General features: G+C 45.8%; 1 protein-coding gene across 1 annotated transcript in view; it reads right to left on the bottom strand.

Annotated features, from left to right (window-relative positions):
* FNDC1 (fibronectin type III domain containing 1) overlaps positions 1-27,302 on the bottom strand; it is a 111,466-nt gene that overhangs the window by 36,043 nt on the left and 48,121 nt on the right. The window contains exons 5-13 of the mRNA XM_070796467.1: positions 24,426-24,632; positions 18,057-18,155; positions 16,470-16,587; positions 13,100-13,287; positions 12,291-12,398; positions 8,893-9,081; positions 4,502-7,150; positions 2,578-2,678; positions 313-424 (exon numbers count right to left, since the gene is read on the bottom strand). Of these exons, the coding sequence (XP_070652568.1) occupies positions 313-424; positions 2,578-2,678; positions 4,502-7,150; positions 8,893-9,081; positions 12,291-12,398; positions 13,100-13,287; positions 16,470-16,587; positions 18,057-18,155; positions 24,426-24,632 (3,771 nt within the window). The remainder of the gene's footprint in view (positions 1-312; positions 425-2,577; positions 2,679-4,501; positions 7,151-8,892; positions 9,082-12,290; positions 12,399-13,099; positions 13,288-16,469; positions 16,588-18,056; positions 18,156-24,425; positions 24,633-27,302) is intronic.

Raw genomic sequence — 27,302 nt, 5'->3', positions numbered from 1 at the left:
TCACAGGCTATACAAAAACAGGCAGCAGGCAGGGTTTGGCTTTAGAAGTGGTGCTGCTGAGGTCTGCTCTGGACTGCCCAATCCCAAGAATGAAGTCAAGAGCCACCTCCTCTAGACGGTGGAGTCTGTAGGAAGATAGCTGGATCAGGGAAGAAGCTAAGCTCCACCCCTTCCAAGGCACCTCATCTCCACGAGGTTAATGAAACTGGACCAAAGGCCCCCATTAAAAATGAGGAAAAGGAGGAAGAGAGAAGTTGTTACGCTTCAGATGACTCAGGGCACTTTTGTTCCATGAGGACCATTCTCACTTACCCACAATGGTTCGACCATCTCCGCCTAGTTTAATCCGGAGAGGATTTCCTTGTGAATCTTGTAGGTACCTTCCTTCTGCATTTAATACTAACCCACGATCAAGGTCCACGACCTAAATCCATGACACAGATTAAAGGATATATTGAACATTTCAAAATACACATTAATCCAACTACATGAATATAGACAAATAGGAAACACTATTTTTGTCAGCATCATTCATAAGGTATAATAGGAACGAAGTACAAAACAGTCATATTTCATAATTGTTTATCCATATAACAATTGTTTCAAGTTTTCTCAAATATTCAAAAGATGTTCAAAATACATTTACCATTGAGTATGTTGTATGTCAAAAGCAGGAAACGACCTAGGTGTTTATCAATGGAGAAAAGAGATTAAATAAATCATGTCCCATCCATACAGTGAAATACTGTGAAGCCAGTGAAAGGGATTTGGAAATTCTGAATTTATCATGAGATATACTGATGCAGACTTAGATTAAAGGACTGATTATTTTGCAAAATGAAGTATATTCACTTGTATATATAAGCTTAAAAGTGTAAAGAGAAAATTCTGGACAGATATATCCCAAACTATTAATAGTGGTTGTTTCTGAGAAGTGATCTGGGATGGCTATTATCTTTTTATATATTTCTGAATTGTTTTAATTTCTTGCCATGAACACAACAGGTTTCCATTTTGCTGTGTGTTAAAAATCAAAGTTGTTATATCAAAACCAGTTTCATTTGTAATTAGCCTAATATAGCACACATGAAAAAAATTTCATGTTCTAAGGAATTATACAACTTGGACAAAAAGTATTATTATCTCTGTTAAGAAACAACTCATGTGCCACACTGATGATTCTCAGAATATGGTCCTGGGCCAGCTTCCCCAACCTCGCCTGGAAACTTGTCAGATATGAGAATTACCTGGCCTGAACCAAACCATATTGACAAGCCCTCAGGGAGTCTGATGCCCATCAGTGTTTGAAAACCATGACTTTGAACAATCAAGTCACTGGAGGAACCCCTGCAAGCAGGCCACTTGTAGGGAACTATCTCAGTAATTAAAATAAAACTTACATAAATAAACCCTACTTGCAAAATCTACTCCATACGGTTTCAATTCAAAATTGTTTACAATGACACTTTGCTTTCATATGTATTCTTCCTTCTATAAATTTCTGTTCCTTTGAGAAATGACAAAATGTATCTTGAGGCCACCTGTGACTGAAAATTCTTTGAAGTTCATCAATATGTTTTCCTAAATCTTACTACTATATATATAAGTGAGAAATTTTGATTGGGAATTCTACTATGAATAATTATTTGATTCTCTGAAAAAATATTTTAAATCTCTGAACATTCTAAGTGTTCTGTCCATCACCCTCAACCCACCAAAAACTCCTAAACATTTACCTTAACCCCAGGAAGTTAAAGTCATTTAGCTTAAACATACATAAAGTACTAATACTTATTTTTTATTTCAGTCAAACAAAAATTGTTGGAAGATTTAAAAGGTGATCTGATAAAAGCTGCCTATTTGATCTGGAGATTTTTGTTTTGGTTCAGTTGTTTTTATCCTGCTTCCTTTTATAAAGGATTTGAGATAATTTACAGAAAATATGTATTCTGTTTAATCGAACCATAAAGAAAAAATAAAATAAAGCTAGCAGGAATGGGAAAACAGAAATTCATTGGAGAGGCTGTGCCTCAGGTTCTGTCTGACTGGTTGGCCTAAAGATTTATGTGACCTTCTTAACCAGTCAAGAAGAACGGGAACAAATGCCCATCAGAATCAGCTCAGTTGCTCAGTCGTGTCCAACTCTCTGCGACCCCATGAACTGCAGCACACCAGGCCTCCCTGTCCATCACAAACTCTTGGAGTTTACCCAAACTCATGTCCACTGAGTCAGTGATGCCATCCAACCATCTCATCCTCTGTTGTCCCCTTCTCCTCCCGCCTTCAATCTTTCCCAGCATCAGGGTCTTTTCCAATGAGTCAAATGAGTCAGACAAATGCCCATGCCTGACCTAATTAGCATGAGAAGAAAGCAAAGTAGTTCTTAGGAGAACTACTTAGGAGAATCAAAGCCTTTTCTGAGCACTGGAAGAAATAACACAGTATAAGTATACTGACATACAAGTGGTTAAAACTAGAGAAAAAAAGACGGCTTCATTTTCTATCACGCAACGCCCACCATTTTTCTCTTCCCAACAGCATGAAAATAACTGGTATGTGTAAAGAAGTTTACCCTACCCACTTTGTTCCTTGAGGGCCATTGATAATTCTTTGTCCACTTGGTTTTCCATTACTACCAGCAAGTACTCTCCCTTCTCCATTTGGTCTTCCATTATAACCTACAAGTTCCCAAACAAACAAAAAATACAGAACCTGGTAAATTCAACACTCCTGGAAAGTTGGCTTCATACCACCCTATAAGTAGTAACATATCATTTCAAACCGAAACACTAAACAGAATTTTGAACCAATAGCTCAAATATATCAGCTAAAGATTGACTGAAACTGTGACTTCTACATGACAAATAAGAATGTCTGTGAAGAGCATGGTACAGTCACAGTTTTCTACAATATTGGGGGAATGAGAGGGTTTGGCCTAAGTAAAATTTCCAGGTAAAGTTTAAGACCATAGTAGTTGTAGCTGTATTTTAGCCAGCTGGAAGGTGGAGGGAGGGAGAGTTGGAAGGACAGGGAAAATTCTCTCTGACGTCTATGAGATACTGTGCTGCTCCCCTCCGCAGATTATACTAAATGCAACCACCGTCTCTAGCTGACTCGGGTCTAGATCATCCATCGCCAAGTATAAACACACAGTCCTGACTCAAAGCTCGCTGACTTCAGTGGGGCCACAGAAGGATTTTCTCATAGAGGAGGTAGCAGGCCCTTTAGTTGCTATCTGGCTGTTCCTTGCACCTGCCCTGTCTCTTCACCTCCTGCCCTTTCTGATCACCTGCAGCTTGGTTGAGGCCTCTGCTGGAAACATCTGCTCTAGCTTGGCCCACCAGATAAAGTGCCTGGGCTTCCCCACAGCTATTTGCAGGTCAGAGACATTTCTCTCGCTCAAACAGTTAATGAAAATTAAGAATTTATTGACTTTTTTACTATATACAAGGGAATGTGACTTTTACATCTATTATTGGGGTGTTAGGTTTGCATAAAACAGTCCATTTTAATGGAAAACTGACCTCCTTGTGGGGGCACTGTTCTAGGGCTTTACATTGAGCTAAATTAACAGTATATTGCATGGATTAACAACAACTAATACAATTAATCAAGAATGTTCTATTATGCGCCAAATCCATGCAAGGGGAGCGCAAGGCACCACTTAACCAAATGCAGATTTCAGGTAAATACCTTAGCTCCTGCCCTGGGTCCACATAGACTCCAGCTCACAGCTGTCTACATTCTGTCCAAAACCTAAGTCACACATCAGCATGTTACTCCTCTGTGCGACCATCGTTTTTCACAGTCTTTTCTGGAGGTTTTAAACAAGGTTCACTGATTGCAACATCTTAGCAATCCTCACCCAAGACATTTGAGTTTGTCCCCAGATATTTTTAGCTGAGAGGTTTATATGCAGAATAACCAGAACAAGTTCCAGCCTCCACAGGAACTAATCCTTCCTGTGGATTCCCTAATACCCCCTGGGACAAGAACAACCTAAAACATAGGAACCTGAGTATGGCATCATGGCTGTGACACACATTCACAGATTTAGATCTTAAGGAACTCAAAGAAGCGCGATGGGACAGCAATGGCAACCCACTGCAGGATTCTTGCCTGGAGAATCCCATGGACAGAGGACCCTGGCGGGCTACCGTTCACCAGGCAGGAAAGAGTCGGCCACGACTGAGCAGGCACACACACACCTACCAGAGGGTTGTGGAGTCGGTGTTGGGATTGGAACAGCCGATCAGCCACCTCCTAGCTGTCTGACCTCCAGCAAGCCACTCAGACCCCTAAACCCCGGCTTCCTCATCTGAAGACCCGGGAAGTGATGCAAATCCAGGAGATGGTTACCAGGATAAGATCGTGTTTACACCTCAAAGCTCCTAACCCAGTGCTTAGACTGAGCAGATGCTCAGTAAGATAAAAGGCTCTAGGAATTGCTACGAACCCTGCTGAGAACTGTCAAGACAACGTTCAGGTAAAAACAACTCACCTGGTCTCGAAGGGGGTCTCACCGGCGCGCGCGAGAACGGGTTCCGGAACCTGGAGTTCATCATCCGCTGGCGCAAGGAGAGCATCGGGGTGGTGGGGGCGGACGGGGCGGGCGCGCGCGTGGTGAACCGCGGCGGCGCGGGGGTGCCCACCGTGGGGCTCGGGGTGGCGGCGGGGCTGCGAGCGGGCTGTCTGGGCGGGAGGTGCGAGGCTCTCGGGGAGCTGCCCGCAGGTGGAGAAAGAGGCCGCTTCACCGGGGTGGCGTTCTCGTCGTGCGGGGAGCCCACTCTGGGGGGCGCCAGCACAATGACTGGCTCCGTCTCCCCCTTGGCGAGGGTCCGGTCCACGTGTTTGCCGCCCCTGGGGCTGAAGGAGGAGGGCCACTTAGGAGCAGAGGAAGACTGCGGGTCCTTGTCCTTTCCTCCCTTAAAGAACATCACGTCTTCATTCTCCTCCTCGGCTGACACTGACTGCTGCGATTTGGACGGCAGGGGCTCCCTTTTGGCTGGCGAGGCCTGGGACGCCCCATCCTTCCTGCCCGCCCACTGGGGGCCTACTCTGCCCGGGACCCTGGTGCGGGCGTGGGGGTGCAGGCTGCCGGGCCTGCCCGCGGGCCTGCGCAGGTGACCATCGCCCGCGCTTCCTGCCTGAGCGTCCACCTGGCGGTGCTTGGGAAGCGATGGGGTGGCGTCCTTGGCACCGGCCGAGTACGCGGGTGCTCGGACGCCCCCGGTCCCCGCTTCTGCGCTGTCGTCGTCCAGATTCTGGGGAGACGCCACGCGGGAGGACTGTCCGCCTCTGGACGAGTAAGAGTCTGAGAAGGAGGCGCTTTCCTGCGACGTGGGGTGCGGACGGCCAGCCTCGGAGGGGAACGCAGGCTGGGGTCTGGAAGGCGGACGCCCCACTTCCTTGCTCCGTGGGCCGTGGGGTTGTGGCTGGGACGCCGGGACGGCCAAGGAGGGTGACTTTTCCAGAGCAGCGGACCCGGCACCCATCCTTTGGGGCCCCGTGGGCTCCTGGTGGTGTGGGGACCGTGGCGCAGGTGGCCGGCCACCCAGCTGCGTTTTGGGAGACCCGCCCTCCGCACCAGCGTCTGTGCTCTGCTGCGTATCCTGAGCCTTAGAGGACGGAGGTTTGGCCTGAGGGGGCACCCCAGCCCAAGTGCCCGTGGATTTGGGGTTCTCTGGGAGGGGCTCCTTCCGCTGCAGGCTCGCCCCTCTCTGGGGGCCTCTTCTCAGATGGTCCGCGCCCCGGGAGGCAGGCTGCCTGGAGGAGGAAGACACGTGATGGTTCACCACCGTGGCAGGAAGTGGCTTTTCGTCTTCAGCCTCCTCTTCGCTGTCTTCTTGGCCTCCGGGGCCGCGCCGATGGTCAGAAGCTGGGTGAGAATCCACCCTCGGGTGAACCCGGGGGGATGCGGTGGACGGAGGGGAGCTGGAGGGGTGCAACCGGGGTCCCCGGCCATTGCCAAACCTGTGTGGATATCTGCCGTGGGCAGCGAAGGGTCTGTTTCTGAGCGAACTGAAGTGTCCAGAGACCGGCGGGCCTGCGGGCAACCGGGACCTAAATGTTGGGGCCGTGGCTGCAGCCGGCCTCCCTCGCTCTTCCGTATCACTCTCACCATCGCCATCGGAGCCGCCTGCTCCCTCAGAGGCCTGTGTCCTCGAGGACGGCCGGGTGGACCCTGACGGCGCGTTGGACCTGGCGGCCGGCGCATCCTGACCATCCTTCCAGCCGCGGGAGAGCGGAGACCCGGGCTGTGGTTCGGTGATCAGGAGCCGAGATGACCCCCCAGGAGATGGAGAAAGTCTCGAGGGTGGGGCTGAGGCCCTGGAACCTTCCTCCCTATCCTCTGAGTGGGGTGCCCTCCGGGCAGGCAGGGCTGGTCTTGTGCCATGGTGCGCCGCGCTTCGGTCGCGCAGGGCACTCCAGGCCGGGTGGCGGCCGGAAGACAGGGCCGGCCGAGCGTGCGCCGCGCTCTTGCCAGGCAGGTGTTCCGACAGGGCATCCTTGGGGGGCGGAGAGCGAGCGGTGGTTTCCTCCTCCTCTAGACCCACTGAGTCATTGTCAGTAGAGCTGGAAGGCCGGCTGGTGGAGGGTCCCCCAGAAAGGCGGTGAGTGCTGCTCTCAGGGGGTGGACGGGAGGCAGAAAAAGATGCAGATGCGGAGGGGGGCGCCCCCGGACGAGGGTGGGAGGTGGGTGAGGAGCCGCGCTGGTCCACGCCTTCCTTTCGCGGCAGCATGGGAGTGCGGGCTCTCACTGGAGTCCTCCCAGCGGCAAGGAACGGGTGGACAGGTCTACTTGGTGGCCTCTGCTGGGACTTCTGGCCTTGGGTCTCTGGGGGCGAGGTTGGTGGGTCCCCGCGGGAATCCGGCTCCTCTTCGTCAGTGATTTCTGTGGACTGAAGACCCAAACCTCCATTCTTCCTAGGGGGAAGCTGGGCTTTTCTGAGCAGTCCACCGTTAGCTAATATTTTGTTCTTTAAGTCGAGAATCGGGCTCTTGACATTTCTCCCTTGGGGAGAAACAGGCAAGTGAGTATGTTTTGAGGGAGCTGGCGCTTTAGGAGATGAGGAAGGCTCAGGCTTTTCAGGTTTGTGCTGATCTTCCCTGTCTGTTTTCTGTTGAACTTCAGACTCACTGGTAGGGGCTGTAACAGATTTTAAAGAATTTGCTGTCAAAGAAGCAATCTGAAAGATGTGTGATGAAAAATTATTAAGATGGCAGTATGGAGGTGCCGAACACTAGTAATAAAACTGATAACTTCTCCTCCTTTAGACACTAAACACTTGTTTTCTCAACTATAGCAATCTCCTTTAAAGTTCTAGTTTGCTTTAAGCAATATAGTCCTTTTATTGCCATGCCCTTTTCCAGGGGATCTTCCCAACCTAGGGATCAAACCCAGGTCTCCCACATTGCAGGAAGATTCTTTACAGTCTGAGCCACGAGGGAAGCCTCGATAACTTTTAAAGTTCTATTTTGCTTTAAGCAATATAGTCCTAGAGAATATGTGTGCTGAGTTTCTATAAATTGAATTGGGCTATGCCACAGCTTATTTGAAGGAATTCTGAAATGAGTGCATTGAACCAATCCATTGAGTTCATAAGTACAAAATCTTATATCAGATCAGATCAGTCGCTCAGTCATGTCTGACTCTTTGTGACCCCATGAATCGCAGCACGCCAGGCCTCCCTGTCCATCACCAACTCCCAGAGTTCACTCAAACTCATGTCCGTCGAGTCAGTGATGCCATCCAGCCATCTCATCCTCTGTCGTCCCCTTCTCCTCCTGCCCCCAATCCCTCCCAGCATCAGAGTCTTTTCCAATGAGTCAACTCTTAATATAACTTTCAAGATATTACAAATGCATTATAGCTGTTCCTTACAATGTAGGCAAGAAATACACATAAGCCTGGCACAGAATGTTCAATGATCTGTACTTAAAATTATATGCAGATGTGTTGTGTGTGATTTGCAAATGACTGGGGTGAGTTACACATTTGTCATTTTTGAGGCATTACAAAGACTTCCCTATTCCTCATAACATGTCCTTACTTGCTTTTTTTGACTTAAAATCCCTTTAATGATGGATACATTTGTAATCCCACAATAAAGCTTAAAATAAAAAGACCCCTGGGATAGGCAAAACATTATATTATGTGAACCCTACAATTTACTCTTTTTGGAGACCAGGGTTGAATGCAGGAAAAGGATGCTGTCAGGGGAGAAAGATTTATATAGATAGTGCTGGGGAATCCAGAGAGAGCAAACTTCATTTATTTCAGCTGTTTGAAGATAGAATTGCAGTAGACTATGGATCCTCACAGCATATAATGAAGGAGAGAGCTACCAACATCTGTTGCAAACTCAGAGAAGCAGGAAGGAAAATACAGCCCACTCCAGTTTTGGACTTTATTGACCTGCTGGGTTTTGATACTGAGCAGATAAACAAGGTAACTGAAATTCTTCTGGGTACTGCTGCACTCCAAAACCATGGAATACAAACTATAAAAATTTTATGTGCTATTTATTCACTGAAATGGGACCGACTAAAAATGTCCCATTATGCCTGTAAAATGTTCTTTCCTTGTCATCATAAACCCCAAATTACACAATGATATAAGATTAATCACGGATGTATCCATTAATCACATAATATGTAATTAACATCATAATAACAATTAATGTCATTAGCAATCAATATCATTTTAGGGTTTGGGGAGACCAATTTCGGAAGGGACCACAAAAATATTTTAGACATCAGAATAGCACTTTAACCCCGCAATTCATCAACAGAGCAGTTCTAAACCCGTGAGAATGATTCAAAATAACACACCACAATTAGGAGTAATGAAGAGAGAGAGAAAGAGAGCCACAAACACACCATGCTTACTTGGTGGCAGAGCAACAATGAAGGCTTTGGAATGAGGCCCCATTCCTCTCCTGTTGGCGGCCCGGATTTTGAAAAGATAGCGTTCCCCAGGCTGCAGACCTTCTACCCGGGCAGACGTCGTCTCTCCAGGGTAGGTGAGGGACTTCGCTCCAAATGGTTTGAGAGCCGGGGCGTATGAAAGAATGTACTCTGAAATGATTTGGCAGACGGTTGGAAGGAGGAAACTGAAAACAGTCCTGTGTCCAGCAGACAGACTGTACGGGCAGGATGAATTAGAATGCGCATTACTAAAATTAATACTCTAGCTATGCATGCCAAGTCAGCAGCTGGAGCATAAAGACACAGTAAGAGGTGAACCGGTGACTCAATCAGGCCACCAGTCAATCAGCTGGCAATTTTCCATTTACTGCAAACTCAGCATATGGACCCCAGGAGGCCAGTCTTCACACAACGTACCAAAAATATTTACACTGTGTTTGGGTTTTTTCCTCATTGCGTTTATTTACTAATTTACCATGACAGAATATAGCCAGAATAGAAGAAATCAGAGCAGGGAAAAAGAAAGACAATTTCTAGGAACTGATTCTGAACAGCTGCTGACACCTCTAAGAGTTCCGTTTTATGAATCAGGGCTGTTTGTATTTGTACATTAAGCCAGATAAATTCCATATTTGAAATATAATTTCACTTTTATAATAATTAGGGAAGTTCTTAATATATTCGGAAAAGGATTTTTCAGTTTTTAAAACTGTAAGGACAAGTTGCTGAGTCATACATAGACTTATGTGATGTTTAATGTTTGCCTATATCTGCAAACATATTATGCCTTGGGCTTTGAAAATCATAGCAAATTCAGTCCAAGGAATTAATATATCTCTGTGGTTATATGGAAATAGTGCAACATAAGGAAGTCATGTTTTGAAACCATCCATGCCAAGGCTTCAGTCCCATGGTTGGATGGCATCACTGACTCAAAGGACATGAGTTTGAGCAAACTCAGGGAGACAGTGAAGGACTGGGAAGCCTGGCCTGCTGCAGTCCATGGGGTCGCAAAGAGTCGGACACGACTTAGTGACTGAATAACAACAAGGTTTTGAAGCATAATTTTCATCCTCAACTAAAAACTGTCATGAATATTTTCCTGCCAATAACAAGATTTATAACTTACTGAGTTAATATGAGTAGGAGCTAACCAAGGGGCGGGGGTGGAGGGGGGTGGGGTGAATTACACAATAACCATGCAACCAGCATACTTCTTAGGGAAGCATGGATGAGCTTTCCTTTTTTCCCTAAGCTCTAATCTTTCAAAAGTACATTAGTTAAAAAACTTTCATCCAAAAATCCTTTTCACCATTTGTCTGAAAAAAATAAACCAGCATTCTTTTCTTGTCGAAAATGAACAAACTAGTCATTTGTGGTGGTCAAAAGTAAGAATTTTAAAAACCCACTGTCTATAAAATTTTGTAATTTAGATTGTTTTTATGGATTCAATTCATCTGGAAAAAATTTGACCATGTCAAAGTATATTCTTTTATTATATTTTCTTTTTCTCAGATGTAAAATATGCCCCAGGATAATTGTGAATTTACAATTCCACCACTACACCTTTAGGTTAGTGAGGTACATGAGTTCTTTTGGACATAAAACCTCAGTAGCTATTATTACTTCTGGCAATATTTAATTGACTACTAGGGAGTTTCTTTTGCCAAAGAGCTAAAATGTAAAGTAAGATGTGAGAATGGGTGAATAAAGTAAATAGCATGGTAATAAGGTCACCGAGGAACAATAATTGACTTTTTTTAATAACTAAAAATGGCAGTCAGCTAAAAAAATGTTTTTATTCAGGTTTCAGAAGTCTTTTCAGCATCATGATAATAATACAGAAGCCAATGTTCAAATTGTCATAAAAAGAATGATTAAAAGGGGCCAACTATTTCTTCATTTGTTTCTGATTTATTCCAAAAAAAATAAATAAATGAGCAAGAATAGTGCAGTATATTCTTTAAAAACCTAGAAAGAAAGCATTGAATTTTAGAAAATACTTTCTTCTATCTTCTGTAATTTTTACTGTCTCATGAAAAGATATCCTTATAGATTACCAAAGATAACTTAAGGTTGAATACAAAAGAGAACCATCCATTTTCTTTAATTAAGAAATTCTCAAAGGAGATCAGTGATAATTTGCTGAATTTCTTTCAGCTTACACAAACTTTGCATATTCAAGTTTTCTTCCAAAATCAAGCGACAATAAAAAAAGTACCCTTAGAGTACATTTGCATAGTCGAAACCTAACCCTCAATTGTCGTTTAATTGCTAAGTCGTGTCTGACTCTTTGCGACCCCATGGACTGTAACCTGCCAGGCTCCTCTGTCCATGGGATTTCCCAGGCAAGAATACTAGAGTGGGGTGCCATTTCCTTCTTCAGAGGAGCTTCCTGACCCCGGGACTGAACCCGTGTCTGCTGCATTGGCAGGCAGGTTCTTTACTGCTGAGCCACCTGGGAAGCCTAACCCTTAATACCGCTCTTTTAAATGTCTCCAAGTAGATTTCCAAAAGGTTTCTGAATGTTTTTACATTAAAAAGAAATTATTTGTGCTTTTATTTAATGTTCTCAACAGACTATTTTAAAATTTATCTAGTTGTGACTATTTTATTCTATTTTCATTTTTTTAAATCTACAGTATTTTTTTTTCCTGTTTTAAGGTCATTTTTCTTCAAATCCCACCTCCCCAAAATTCAATTGTTCAAAATGTTGACAAATAGGGGGAAAAAATCTATATAATATTTTAATTTTCAAGGAGAAAGGAGCAACTGAGGAGGAGATGGTTGGATGTTATCACAGACTCAATGGAAATGAATTTGAGCAAACTCCAGGAGATGGTGAGGGACGGGGAAGCCTGGCATGCTGCAGTCCATGGGGCTGCAAAGAGTCGGACACGACTGAGCGACTGAACAATAACAACAAATATTTGTAGCGCATTCAAGACATTTATGATCCCATGGGGTTCCTGCTCAGCCTGACCTGCCATGATCTTAACTGGCACAGTGAAAAGATCCATAGGATGAAAAACAAGGGGTCACTTTGGTTAAAGGTTATGATGTCACATCCATACAATTAACAACAGCCCTCTTGATAGTAGCATCAAAATCCCTGCAAACGGGGTGATGGAAAGTCATCTGCATGATGACCCTGATCTGACTGACAGTGAAAACCCTGCTGAAATATCCTTGTCCACTGGGTTGGCATTCCAAATCCATCTGTTAACTTCCCTGTTGCTTTTGCAGTTGCCAAGCCTGCGATTAGAACCCGTGTTTATCAGGGTCAACGCACACAGTTCTCTTTGGGTATTTCACTCCCACGTACGTGTGCCTTATACTCTCAGTCATGAGGTTCCTACCTTTCACTTTCCCCTCGGTCTCAGGCAGAGCATCCCAAGCTACAGTGACGGCTGTAGGCTTGCCATTGACTGGCCAGACATTTAAATTTTCAGGAGCTGAGGTAGGAGCTACAAAAGGACAAGAATCCAAGGTTTAAAAAGGCCCTTATGGCTGTTCTAAAAATGACATATGGTCCCTGCATACATATATTTCATTGCAGAGCTACTGTGTTAATTTTTATTATACATGAGAGAAAATTCTCCACTTTAGCGGTTTATGTCAGCTTTACCAACTCATAGAGCAAGGAGGTTAGACACACATGGGGAAATGTTTTTAGGAATTCAGAATTTCTCTCATTGGTGAATATTGAAATATACAAAGAAGAATACAATCCAGTTCCAACTTCCTCTGGATAAAATTTTGGGTTTTTTTAATAGACGTAATTTAAAAGAAAATAATTGTAACCTTGAATATAGAACAAATTTCTCCCCCAGAATCAAGCACAACTTGAGTCTTAAGAAAGGAGAGTCTCTCCAATACTCTGGAGCCATGCGTTTGTTACTCAGGGGCGTTCACACAGACAGCAGGGATTTATGAAGGCTCCGCGTGGTTTTAATGCACTCCACATGTCAGAAAAACATGCTCAGGAAAATAGCCAGTAAAGGCTAAAGCATGGACCCAAGGAAGCTTCTCACGAGATTTAGGGGTAATGCTACTTTGCAAAATGCCTCTCCTGGCCATTATCACTATGGCTCCCTGAAGTGTCTTTAAATCTCCTTTTAGGGGTAATTCCCAAGTTGCAAGTGCAAAGGCCATGCTGAATACAGACCAGACTCCGGTGTTCTCTGGAAGACAGATGTGCTCCACCTGCCGTCTCGTTCGCCCTGGGAAATGCGCACTGCAAATTCATACATGGTGTCTGGACTCAGGTTCTCGACCAGCACACGTCTGTTGGAGACCTGCTTGTAATCCCATCTCGCCGACTCCCCCTTCTCTCGGTAGCGCACGGTGTACTGTCTGTAAGAAAACACAAAGCAGCGACACACCCAGCTGACCGGTTCTCTGCAGGGGGACACTGGCGTCCTTGATGTTCTCCCTTCCCCGTAAGTGATGACTTCTGGAGGTAAGTGGTGAAATCAAGAAGAGAAAGTTCTAAACTTGTGATTTTGTTATTAGTTCAAAGAATCTACTTATGTTCCAGGGAGGTGTGTCTAAACTAGCCCAGGAAAGACAGAGCTTAGTGTCTTTTCAAGACCAAAACATTTTATTGCTCAAAATGTCAAGCAGAAATTAAAAGGGAGGGATAAGGGGGGGACACTTTTTATGAGGCAAGTGCCTTATTAGGGGTGTGTGTGGGGGGTGTGTGTACGTGGTATATGTGTGTGTTGGTGTGTATGTGTGTGTGTACATGTGCGTGGTATGTGGGAGTGAGGTGTGGGGGTGTGTACGAGTGTGTGTGTGTGTGTGTGATATATGTGTATATGGTGTGTGTGTACACGATGTGTGTCTCTGTGTGGTGTGTGTGTGTGTACGTGGTGTGTGTGTATGTAGTGTGTGTATATGTATTGTCTGTGCATGTGTATCTGGTGTGTGTCTGTGTGTGTGTGCGTATGTGGCAGGGGCATGTATGTGGTGTCTGTGTGTATATATGGTGTGTGTGTGTGTATGTGGTGTGTGTCTCTGTGTGGTGTATGTGTGTGTGGTGTGTGTGTACATGGTGTGTGTGTGTATACATGGTGTCTGTGTGTATATGTGGTGTGTGTGTATGTGTTGCCTGTGTATGTGTTATGTGGTGTGTGTGTGTGTGTGTGTGTGTGGCAGGGGTGTGTATGTGCTCTGTGGAATGGGAAATATTAAGAACCAGATCCAGCCCAAAGCACCTTGGCTCTCCAGCAAACAAAGACAAGAAGACTCACTAAGCACTAAACACAAAGCAGGTGTGTTTTCTGTGAGTTCTGTAAGGAAAGGCAGCCTGTAGTTCTGAGTAGACTTATTACTATGAGATGGAACAAAAACATACAATAAACAGCAGGAGAGAGAGGCTTATCAGAGGAACTCTGCTGTGTGCTTATCAGGCAGAGGAGTACCATAGACCCAACACAGTCATATTTGACAGGCCCAGGCAGAAGACACCCTCAACACTCGACGTTACAAGTTACAAACACCATTTATTGTTATTCAGTTGCTCAGTCATGTCCGACACTTTGCAACCCCGTGGACTACAGAGCACCAGGCTTCCCTGTCCTTCACTGTCTCCTGGAGTTTGCTCAAATTCATGTCCATTGAGTCGCTTTTCTCAGACGTTTTCTTTGTGGCCACCTTACAGTAGACGGCGTTTGATGCCTTAACAGTGTGCTACTCATTATGGTATTTCATTAGTTATGATAAGACTGTCGTGCCCAACTCTTTGCAACCCCATGGACTATACAGTCCATGGAATTCTCCAGGCCAGAATACTGGAGTGGGTAGCCTTTCCCTCTGGGGGAATCTTCCCAATCCAGGGACTGAACCCAGGTCTCCCGCATTGCAGGCAGATTCTTTACCAGTTGAGCTACCAGGGAAGCCCTCAGTTGCAGACACAGCTCACCAATTAGCAGTAAGAGTTCTACTAAGAAAACTCAAGTCTTCTTTTGTTTTCATCAGGATGTCTGTGTTGATCAGGAACACTTCCTGCTGGGGGAGGCCCTATGGCTTGGGAGAGAACCACTTATGCATCTTCTGAGGTCTCTGACAAGAAGCAGATGTCTTTTTTTACTAGCAGACAGTGACAGAAGCTCTAGCTAGAACAAATAATATTATATATAAATATATATAATGTAGAATTACATCTATATACCATACATATATATATATATATACACACACTCAGCATTATATTCCATTCATTTTCTAAAGTATATTCACTTTTCCTGGTTGCAAATAGATTAAAAAAATAATATATAATAATATATAATGACTAGACCACCAAGTCTTTGGCTTTCTCTTGGCTGTGTGCTTTCTCTTGGCTGTGTGTTAGTCATTTAATGCACATTTTTATGACTACTGGTCTACCACTAACTAGAAATGGCATTCACCAGTGGCCACTTTGCTGACAAAGGTCTGTATAGTCAAAGCTATGGTTTTTCTGGTAGTCCTGTAGGGATGTAAGAGTTGGGCCATAAAGAAGGCTGAGTGCTGAAGAACTGATGCTTTTGAACAATGGTGCTGGAGAAGACTTCTGAGAGTCCCTTGGACAGCAAGGAGATGAAAACAGTCAATCCTAATGGAAATCAACCCTGAATATTCATTTAAAGGACTGATGCTGAAGCTGAAGCTCCAATACTTTGGCCACCTGATGAGAAGAGTCAACTCATTAGAAAAGACCCTGATGCTGGGAAGGACTGAAGGCAGGAGGAGAAGGGGTCGACAGAGGAAGAGATGGTTGGATAGCATCACTGACTCAATGGACATGAGTGTGAACAAGCTCCAGGAGATGGTGATAGACAGGGAAGCCTGGTGTGCTGCAGTCAGTGGGGTCACAAAGAGTTGGACATGACTTAAGGACCAAACAATAACAGTGGCCTTTTTAACACAAAAATTATTTTAACCTCATGACTGGTTTTTCCTCCATTACTATTGCAAATGACCATAAAAACCAGAAGAGCATAAAATCATGGGTTAAGACAAAATAAAGCACATTTTGTTGCATATGCATAGATGAGCTGGATGGGAAGCCATGCAGCGTTTGAAGACTATTTCAAGAGGAGTCACTCTGCACAAGACATTAGACATATGCACACCAGTCTACACAAGACCCTTCCTGCGGCCACTATCTCCAAATACCAGGAAGACGATAAGGCTCTTCTTCCTAAGATGGACCCATGTCCTCTGTGCCTGAACAGAACATTCAAGAGACAAGGCAAAACTTGGGGCAAAGAATGAAGCAGAATCTAGGAAAATCCCAGACACAAGATCAGACTATGAACAGATGAGATGTGAGGGCCCGCTGTGTGTCTTACCCACATCTAATCTGTGGGAGTGTGTACCACCCACAGAATCACCTAGATTGTCCTAGAACAGTCTACCTGTCAGCTACAAAAGAGGTCGGTCTTCACGTATGTCTGAAAATACAATCGTTCAAATAAATATGTGTCTCTTCAGGGCCAGAAAAACCATGTCTCTCATACAGAAAATAAAGACAAAGAAAGAAGGAAAAGTACCTTGATGCAACAACTTTCTTCTGTTTTTCCAAAACAGGATCCACCCAGGCTACCAGCACAGACTGGGACGACATAACCCGGACATTGATGTCTTCAGGTACGTCCAGTTCATCCTCTTCTGCAACGACAATGGGGTGTGTGGAAAGGCTGTCCCTACAATAGGCTCTGCCCTGAATCCCGCTGGCCCCCAGAGCCTAGATTTTAAATTGTTTATGCTTGATTTAGATAAAATAAAATGAATAGGAAGTCAAGCAATTATTTGATTGGTCAACACAGAAAACCAAAAATCTCCATTCTTTCTCTTCTTAAACACATTCTAAGCTGCCTAACCCAATCCACATAAGGACAGTCGTGCAAAAGGAGATGCTTTGCCTTGGTCAGAGATAGTCCAAGTCACTCAGAGCTTTCTCAGTATACACTCTGAGTTTCTGGGAAATAATACTGTTTTTACAGGAAGCAAAAGTTTGGGGAAGAAAAGTTCAATTCAGAGCATTTCCTAGGTGATTATGGCATGAAATAAGAATTCTAGCTCAACAATTGCACAAATCACATTGAGTTTGGTGTCCTCGCAATTTAGAATATATGATTCCAAAGCAGATTAAATGTTATATTCAGATAGAAAAGAGAATTCAGTTTGACAGTTTCCAGTGGACTACAGTAAAGTCATAAAGTTTATGTGGGGTCTGTAACACTGAGACTCACAAGATGTCTTCAGTTTTGCTTTTCTTAGTCTCTTGGAGTTTTGCAGTTTTTTTCATATGTTTTATCTTTTCAACTTTCATAGATCATGTTTCCAAAGGTTGTGGCTTTTACTACAAGTAGGGGAAGCTAACTACCTAGCCTTTAGGAAAGTGATACAGGGACTTCTTCTAGAGCAGCAATTAAAGAATTTTTTAAAAGTGAAACATCATACATATGTAACTTTTGTTATACAATGTACAATTACAGTAACTATCAATATAAGAGTATACCATAGAAATATATTATTTAAATAAATTGTGACTTCACAAATATCATTATGTCATAGGTGCCTCTTTAAGGCACGTGAACCAGAAAAGGCATATGTAATTTGTTACTATATGACTGACATAAAAAACATCTATGAACAGATGTGGAAATAACCATCCCTAAGTAAGTGATCAATGATCAGGCTATCAGCAAGCCAGTGTTACATTTTCTCTCACTCTTCTCAATGCCATTTTTAGGCAGTTTTAGCTGAAATAAAGTGTGAGGGCATATCTTGTGTGCTGCCCCGTCCACACCTACCCTTCTCTGTCTCTTTGTTCCCAGTCTATCACCAAGGGCAATTTATGCGTGGATCAGACCATGCCTGTAAATGGAATAAATGCTTGGGGCTATCATGACAAATCTGAAGCCATTCAAATATACACAGGGATAGATTGCATCACAGGAACACTCTAGCCTCTGAGTAGAAAAGAAACACTCGTGCCTCCCTATGTGACCAAGTCTGTCCCCGTTTCCCGTTATACCCAATAAAATCCATTTACGTCGTCACCCGGCCAGCATCATTGGAAAACAGCCAAGCCCTAGACCACGGCTTGACCAGATGCGTCCCTGGAGACGTACCTGAAATCTTCCGCTTCGTTAGGGCAGCCCTGTAGACTGGCTGACTCTGCCCCCGGGAGTTCATGGACTGCAGAGAGACCACGTACACCGACTCGGAGGCTGCGGACCAACAAGCAAGGGATGAGGTTCCGCCACTGGTTCTCTGGACAGCACACACCTGCTTGTCGATGTCTCCCTCCCCTTACCTCCTTCCCTTCTCATCTTATTGGCATTCTAACTTACTCAGGACAACTACAGATGAGACCAAGAACTGTAGGAACTAAACTCAAAAAGAACACAATTTATGTCGGGAAACGTGGAAGTGGTTTTTACGTACAACTCCTGAAAAAGTGGGTTTCTACGGCATCAGCGTCAAAGAAAGATGAACAATGTTTAAAAAAGGAAAAGAATAGTGTATTTTTCCACGTAATTCCCTTGGACTTAAATACTGGAGGTAAATATTTTTTTTACCTCCAGAGAGGTCCCTGTTTTTATTTGTCATCAAATAGAGAGGAGAGAGACAAAGAGTAGCAAGTACACCAGGCTCTCAGCCCAAGGGGGATGCTGTGCCCTTTGAACTAAAATCCTCAGAACGGCGTCTCTGAAGATGAGCTAAGAGCAAACAGAGGAGTCTAGACTCATCCTTTACTTCTAGATTGTTTTTTCCATTCACCCCCACTCCCACCTCCCAACTTGTGCATTGGGCCAACTAATATCCAATGTAAACTTGAAAACATTGTTTGGAAATAAACTACAAAAACTAAAACCTACAGTTCTCAAGTACTGTGGAATCACTGAGTCTGAGATCCAGGTAGCACTCTGGCTTTCTTCCAATTTGAACTTTCTTATTTTACAAATGAGGACATAAAACCACAAAAATGGGTTAACTTGCCCAAAGTCACACCCCTAAGAAGGACTCATCAGTTCAGTCGCTCAGTTGTGTCTGACTCTTTGTGACCCCATGAATCGCAGCACACCAGGCCTCCCTGTCCATCACCATCTCCCAGAGTTCACTCAAACTCATGTCCATCGAGTCAGTGATGCCATCCAGCCATCTCATCCTCTGCCGTCCCCTTCTCCTCCTGCCCCTAATCCCTCCCAGCATCAGAGTCTTTTCTAATGAGTCAGCTCTTCGCATGAGGTGGCCAAAGTACTGGAGTTTCAGCTTTAGCATTAGTTCTTCCAAAGAACACCCAGGACTGATCTCCTTTAGAATGGACTGGTTGGATCTCCTTGCAGTCCAAGGGACTCTCGAGTCTTCTTAAATGCCACAGTTCAAAAGCATCAATTCTTCGGTGCTCAGCTTTCTTCACAGTCCAACTCTCACATCCATACATGACCACTGGAAAAATCATAGCCTTGACTAGACGGACCTTTGTTGGCAAAGTAATGTCTCTGCTTTTCAATATGCTATCTAGGTTGGTCATAACTTTCCTTCCAAGAAGGACTCATAATCTTCCCTAAATCCAAAGTTGCTAATACCCAACTCCAGGTTCTATCATGCTTGTTTCCTATAGCAGCCTTGATCAGTTCAAGAATAAAAATGAGGCCACTTGACATACTACTAATACAGATAATTATATCATCAGGTAATATGTCAGCACATTCATAAGACAGCATGCATGTGTGCTTAGTCAGTTGTGTCCAACTCTTTGTGATCCCATGGACTGCAGTGCACCAGGCTCCTCTGTCCATGGGATTCTCCAGGCAAGAATACTGGAGTGGGTTGCCATCCCCTCCTCCAGGGGATCTTCCTGACCCAGGGAACAAACTGGGGTCTCCTTCATTGCAGGCTGATTTGTTACCATCTGAGCCACCTGGGAAGCCCAATAACGTGTCACTAAAGTCCTGAAGAAAATGTATGATGCTGGTGGCCTGCCTGCAGGAATGGCAAACGCCCATGTGGCGGTGGCAGAACAAACCTGTTGTTTTTACAAGCAGTAAACATAAAAGGAGACCCATGTTCAAAAAAACTCACAGAGAGAGCCCTGTTTATGTAAACTTCTATAGACTAATCACATTTCAAGCGAAGGAGTAACACGTGACAAGCTGCACGGTCTCTATGTATCTGTACATACATCAGTTCAGTTCAGTTCAGTTCAGTCGCTCAGTTGTGTCCGACTCTTTGCGACCCCATGGACTGCAGCACACCCGGCCTCCCTGTCCATCACCAACGCCCAGAGTTTACTCAAACTCATGTCATTGAGTCATACATACATACATAGGGCAGATGAAATTCACACTGTGACCAGAGTACAGTATTAGGCTGAGGCTGTCACTTCTTATTCTGTCAGAAAATTCTGAAATGTTATGTTTTACAAAAAGGAAGAACCAAGCTTGTAACACTTGGATTCCCAGAACGTTAAATGTCTCAACATTGGAGTCCCTTCAGATCTGTTAATCTCTTGGCGCTACTGACAAGCACACCAAATGTCCACAAAGAAAATTTTTACTGGTCAATTTCACAATCCAGGAACATGTATAAAGAACTAACTGTGCAAAGCAGTGGCTCACCATTTATCAGGAACCACCAAGAAAAGACCAGTTTCCCACGACGGACTCTCCTGCATGTCTGCAGTATAATTCTCAAAGTTCTTGATTTGCTGAATGCCCAGATTCTTGACTTGCTGTGCTCTCCAGGTCAGTGTGGCCTGAGATGACCTCCAGGGAACAGGCTGCACTGCAGTAAACTATAACACCGGCCCATGTGCGCCGGGTCTAGTCTCTGGTCGGGTTAAGCATTTTATCTCAGTTCCTCACTTAGTCCCGACAAAGCCCCACCAATAAGCCACTCTCATCATCTCCTTTTCATGGATGAGGAGCCAGCTCAGTGGGGTGAGATGACCCCAAGGACATGGCCCAAATGCTAGGCAGGTCTCAGACAAGCCCTGGGCTCTTACTAACATAGGTGAGAAGGGGCAGAGAGCCCAGAGCCCACGGGACACTGACCCTGGGCTGAGAAAGCACCTGAGAGCTGGGCATGCCTCAGTTCACCACTTTTTCATAGAAATATCATAGAGACCCAGTGGTATAAAAGCACACTTCTTCCTGCACTTCTTTATCATTGAATAGAGTAGAAACAAAATTTCCAAAATGAGCACAGCATCACCATCCAAGGGACCCTTGGGCCCCCAGGTCCCACCCCTGCTCATCAGAGCCACCGACTCCCCTCACTTCCTGACCTCAGTGTGATGTGGCAGAAACTGACTCCCAAAGGTCCATGGAAATGTCCTGAAGGACTCCAAAGCCTCGTTCCTCTTTACTGTCCGGCTCCCACCTCCTCTGGGCTGGCTACCTCCTCCCCCTCCGTATTCCCACCACCCCGCCGGGGGCTCCTCTAAGTACAAGATTCAACACTGGCGGCCCCTCCCGGAGAACAGAGAGCCGCCTGCCCCTGACACTTCTCTGTCCCCTGCGGCTGCTTTCACAACAGCGAGCTCTATGCACTCTGGGGACCGTCTGCCCCTGTAGGGGACTGTGGGGGACCGTGCCAGGATGGTGCCTGACTTAGAAGATGCCCAAGGGGACATGTTTGATGAATGACTCCGAGGGCAGGGTTTCTGCTGATGGGACCACAGGCCCATTTTTCTCCAAGTTTCCTTAAGATCTGGCCATTCCCTGCAGTACCACGCTTTCCGTGGCATCTCCATTACCAGTGGAATTAAAATCCTACGCAGGATAAAGTAAGGAGACCAGCATCCTTGAACACAACAGGCCACTCCGACATCCCTGGGAATTCACGTCACCCGATCCTCCTGGCCAGGATGAGCTAGTGTCCAGTGACACCTCCTCCTAGGTGATCACGTAGATCTTCACGATGGCAAATGCAGCACTTTTTATTTGGTGAACATTCCAAAACTAGTGGGTGGAGTCCTGAGCTGTCCATTCAGGCTAGGATTGGGGCCTACCCCTGACCTCAGTGCCAACATTTGCTCAAGTTTAGGAAGCCAAAAAAAAAATCCTTCTGCTATGCTCAAGTGAGCCAGGGCTTCACTACTAAGGAAACAAAAAGTTAACAGAACCAGTCAGATGAAAAACTCGTCGACACCAAAGGACACTTTAATGTGTGGTGTCTAGGAAAGAACTCCAGGCAGTGAGCAGTCCCCGCTTGCACAGCACTCGCCTGCCGTGTCAGATACGCAAAGGTGGGGACCCGGCTCTCCTGCTGATGCTCTGGATATAACTTGGCCCGACTCCCCGAAACCACCACGTAACCTGCACAGCACAACCACTCAGGGCTAGGGGTAGGCCCCGGAATGGCTGGATGAACGAATGAGGTGTCAAGCCTCTAGCTCTGGGTCTTGCTGCTAATACTGAAGCCAGCCTTCACAAAATATGCACCACTCAGATTTCTCCAGTCTCTCCTGCAATCCCTAGTGGTTTTATGTGGCTTTGGAGCAGACAGATAGGTAGTCTCTACTGGCTGGAAAAAGCCTAGCATCTATTTTGAGGCTTCGATGCCATGCCTGGCTCATGGCTGCCTGTGCCACCATGTGGAGACCTCATAAAGCCCACAGGATGCCGGGCCAATCCTGCCCTAGGAACGTCAGACTGACTTTTCCAACAGCAGGTGTCTGAGCAGAGCAGTAAGGTAACTTCCAAGGATCTTTCAGGGAGGAAATCCAGCCCGGCCTCCCGCTCAGCGCCTCCAGCAGCTCAAACCTGCCCTGGTCAGTCTCCAGCCCCTTATCTCGTGTGCTGGGAGCTAGGCCATGACTGCATTGTGATGAGACCCCCGTATCCCCCTGGAGTCTCAGCAGGACCCAGTAGAATCACACCCTCTTCTTTGCTTGAGCACTGATTCAGTTAGGAAGGGAACAAGACTAAGTGGTGGGGGAGGGCACAGTGCCTCTTGCTGGTACACACCAAGCTGGAGGATTGCGGCAGGTCAGACCAAACCCCAGAGGCAGACAGACCTCATGGCCCCAGCAACCCTGGGCCCTCCACAACTCAGCCACAGAGGAGCGGAACAGACTGTATGCTCTGCAGCCCGGCTTCCCCTACAGGATGCGGAAGGAAAGGGCCCAGCCACGCTTGCCCGGTGCCTCCTGCCAAACTCATCATGTAGATAAGGGAGCGTAAAGGAAGGAGGAAAAGCAGCAGTGTTCTAGGGGTGCTGCAGGGTCTCCACCCCCAAGGAATGCCGGGAGCAAGGGCTCATCGCTGCCCCACCTCGGAGCATGGCCCGTGTCCACCCCCAAGGAATGCCGGGAGCAAGGACTCATCGCTGCCCCACCTCGGAGCATGGCCCGTGTCCACCCCCAAGGAATGCCGGGAGCAAGGACTCATCGCTGCCCCACCTCGGAGCATGGCCCATGTCCACCCCCAAGGAATGCCGGGAGCAAGGGCTCATCGCTGCCCCACCTCGGAGCATGGCCCGTGTCCACCCCCAAGGAATGCCGGGAGCAAGGGCTCATCGCTGCCCCACCTCGGAGCATGGCCCATGTCCACTCTCCAGGCCTGTTGATGAGCAAGGCAAGCAGGCCTCGAACCAGGCAACCAAGCTCACAACCTCTCCTGGCAAATGTTCCTTCAGCCTCCACGGCCGATGCTTCGATGCCTCCTTCAGAGGCATCAGAGTTTGCAAAGAGGAAGGAGGGCAGCCTTGGTCCACAGGCTCTATCAGCTGCCACCACACTTCATCTCAATGGGACCCAAGGTCCAATGCCCCAGGATCTAAGATGAAGCTTAAAAAGCTAAACGATGGGGCTTCCCTGATGACTCAGTGGTAAAGAATCTGCCTGCCAATGCAGGAGACATGGGTTCGATCCCTGATCTCTGGGAAGATCCCACAGGCCTCAGAGCAATTAAGCCTGTAGGCCACAACTATTAAGCCTGCGCTCTAGCGTCCACACACCACAACTACTGAAGCCCACACACCCTAGAGCCCGTGCTCCGCAACAAGAGGAGACACTGCATGAGAAGCCCGTGCACTGCAGCTAGAGAGGAGCCCCCGCTCGCCACAGCTAGAGAAAAGCCCGCGCAGCGATGATGACCCAGCACAGCCCAAAATAAACAAATGAAATTATATTTTTAAAAAAGCTAAATGGTGAAAGCAGAGCCAAGATGGGAAAAGCATTTAGGCTCACCACCACCAACCGCCCCCCAACCCCGGCACATCCAGAAAACCGACCCACATCATGGCATCAGCACGACCCTGATCAGGAAGCTGCTGATGGACACTTGTTGGGCGGCCTTGTCCCACCGATAATGGAAGGTGAAAAGGACGGAGGCGTGGAGGGAAGGCAGAACAATGAATTTCCGAATAACTGCAACACCTGGAAAATGAACATCACAGCCGAAAGACAACTTTCTGTTCAAAAGAGCTTCAAGATCTAAAAATGATCGCCAAGATCATTAAGACATTAAGGCAATGAACATGAAACTCACCTAGCTTTTTGATTTCGTGCGTTCGCTCGTCTCTCGTCAGTGGGACGTAATTCATCTTCCGGCCACTTTCTCCGTAGCCCAGAAGGAAGCCCCGGGATCGGCGTGGACTCTTGGCTCCAGACAGGCGCGGTGCTTTCCACGCCACTGACAGCCGGTCGTCGGAGGAGCGGACTCGGACGCGCAAGGGCTTGTTGGGCACGTCCTTTTCTTAAAGAGGACACGACACAAGACCGTTAAACAGCAAACCCCAGAGCTCCCGACAGAGGAGGGAAAAGCGTGCCCAAAGATGGAGCCACGACAATCAGCAGCTGGGCTTAAGACATCCACTTTGGGTAACCAGTTCTAGTAAGAACATTCTTCCCCCAAGGGTATCAACAGTTGGTATCCACCCCACACAGGAGGCCGAGAGGTCTCAAGGATTTAAAGTGAAAACATACCATGTGTGAGACTGCCAGCCAGAAATCCTGGATGCTTTACAGTGTTCCTTTTCATCTATTTCCTCTTGCCCCCTTAAAGCCAAAAACTATATATCCTCTGGTGAAAGCAAAGGGTCAGCATAAAATATAGCAAACACACTTTCATGCTATTTTTAACTGTCCTCCTGGAAGCTTTTCCTCTATAAGTTTGGGGAAAAAAACTGGGCTTTCCTTGTCTTTATGGGGACTCACTAAGAACTCAATCCTTCTTTTTGGTTTTGATCTTAATTTCTCTGGCGTGTCCAAGTCGTGCCCCTTCAGACAAACCCTGCTGCTATGCCCCACGTCTGCTGTTGCCTTCCCGCTAAATGAATCCATTTCCAGCACTCTTACTAAGCTGAAAGTCTCAGGAGTCACTCTCATAGTTAACATTCTCAAAGCAAGGCCAGTACTTAATGTTCGAAGTTTTGCTTTTCCATCGATTAAGAGCTGATGATACGGTTGGGAACAAGGGCTACAGACTACGTGATAACTACACTGCCTGTTTCTGACAGCAGGCCACGTTCTAGCCCTGTCGTGGGATCCAGTGACCCAGTGAGTGTCTCTCTGGCTATGTAAGCCAGGTTTATTTCCCAAGCATCGTTCCTCCCCTACGTACATCACCCCCATTACCAATTCTAATTTTATTAGACTGGAAAACTCCCACCTAAGTGAATATTTTAACACTAACTAAAACAAAACAAACAAACAAAAAATGTCATGAGTTGGCATGAGTTTCAACAGCATAATAATAGCCACTGGAGATGGTTATGCCAAGAAGTCAGTCACCAGACTGTGTCTTCGAACCAAAAGGAATATCCTTTTGTATATTAGCTGCAGCTACCTAATCAGTCACTGGGCACCCTCATTCCTAAAGGCTGCTAAAAGAATATCATATCATGGTTCAACAAATATTTTCCCCAATACACAAAGCAGTGATTATGGAGATTTTTTTTGTTTTTAATCCCACAGCACAGTCAATAAACTAACTATTTAAAATTTTGTCTTGCACCCTGGTGATGTGAACTCAACTCAGCTTTATTCCAAGTTCAGAGATGGGCTCTCCATTTCAAGAATCTAGCCTCTATAAAAATTAGGGACCACCAAGCCATATGGAAAGGACAAATATGCACATCTCTATAATTGAAAAGAAAATTTGTCTCAAGTGTTTAGTACGAATAGTCCAATTCATTAACAGCACAGTACTGATTCATGGAATGAGTTCCTACATTAATCCGATGAGTTGATTTTGCTTATGAGTCCCAATGGGGACCTCTTCCTTCATACTCCTAAGAACAGGACGCTCAATGTTTCTAGAAAGATCCAGACTGTCGAATCTCATTAAGCGCTTGCATTATCTGTGGGTGACTGTGGATTTTCTTCATCAGCATGTGTCACTGCTGAACAGACCTTGTCCACTTGTGGGGCTAGGGTAAGAATCGTTTTTTAAAAGCTGGTAGTGAAAATATCTGGTGAAAACGACTCACAAGATGCAAAATCTGGACAAGGGGCGGCATGCTTAGTCTCGATGAAACTTTGGTTTGGTTTTTGAAGTCAGCACATTTTTGGACAACGTGCATCAGAACAAAATAGACAACCAAGTTTAACTTTTCAGGAATAGTGTTTGCATCATTTTCAGCTTTGTGCAAAGTTATGAAACTTGACGTGAGCCATAGGCAGGGGAACAGAGGTCAAGAGAGGAAATTTTAAAGGAAGCAGAAAACTTGGCTTCATTCTCTTTACATCTTCCGAGTCAAGTTGTACTCGGTGTGCCTCCAACACAAACTATCACCACCTACAGCACACTGTTTTATCAGAAGCCCCTCTGATGAGCGAGCCCACAGCCTCTCCCAGGTAAACCCCCTGAGGCTGGCGTTTGGAACCAAACGTTCCAGAGTGTCCAGCTTTGGGCAGGCATCAGGGCTTTCGTTTTTTTTTAAGAAGTCTATAACGTGAAAATGATGTCTGCCTAGAGAACTGACTTATGAATAGGGCAGTGGGGAGGAAGGAGAGGGTAAGATGAATGGAAAGAGTGGCACGGATGCATATACACTACCATATATAAAATAGACAGCCAATGGAAATTTGCTATATGACTCAGGGAACTCAAACTGGGGCTTTGTAACAACTAGAGGGGTGGGAATGGGCGGCAGGTGGGAGAGAGGTTCAAGAGGGAGGGGACATATATACACTTAGGGCTAATTCATGTATGGCACAAATATTGTAAAGCGGCTAGCCTTCAATTAAAAATAAATTATTTAAAAATTCTGTCTGCCAATAATACATGGTATTCATTTACTCTTAAGAAAAGCTCATACCTCCTCGAGGGACCCTCGGTGATGCAGACGTGAGAAATGACGCCTGCTCGAGCTGCCACAGGCCATTTGCACTGCTCTTCTTCCCAGCAGGACTGGCAGGCTCC

This window comes from Bos indicus, chromosome 9, assembly GCF_029378745.1.
Source record: "Bos indicus isolate NIAB-ARS_2022 breed Sahiwal x Tharparkar chromosome 9, NIAB-ARS_B.indTharparkar_mat_pri_1.0, whole genome shotgun sequence".
In the NCBI taxonomy this organism is placed as follows: Eukaryota; Metazoa; Chordata; class Mammalia; order Artiodactyla; family Bovidae; genus Bos; species Bos indicus.
This window is presented reverse-complemented; position numbering and strand designations above follow the sequence as displayed.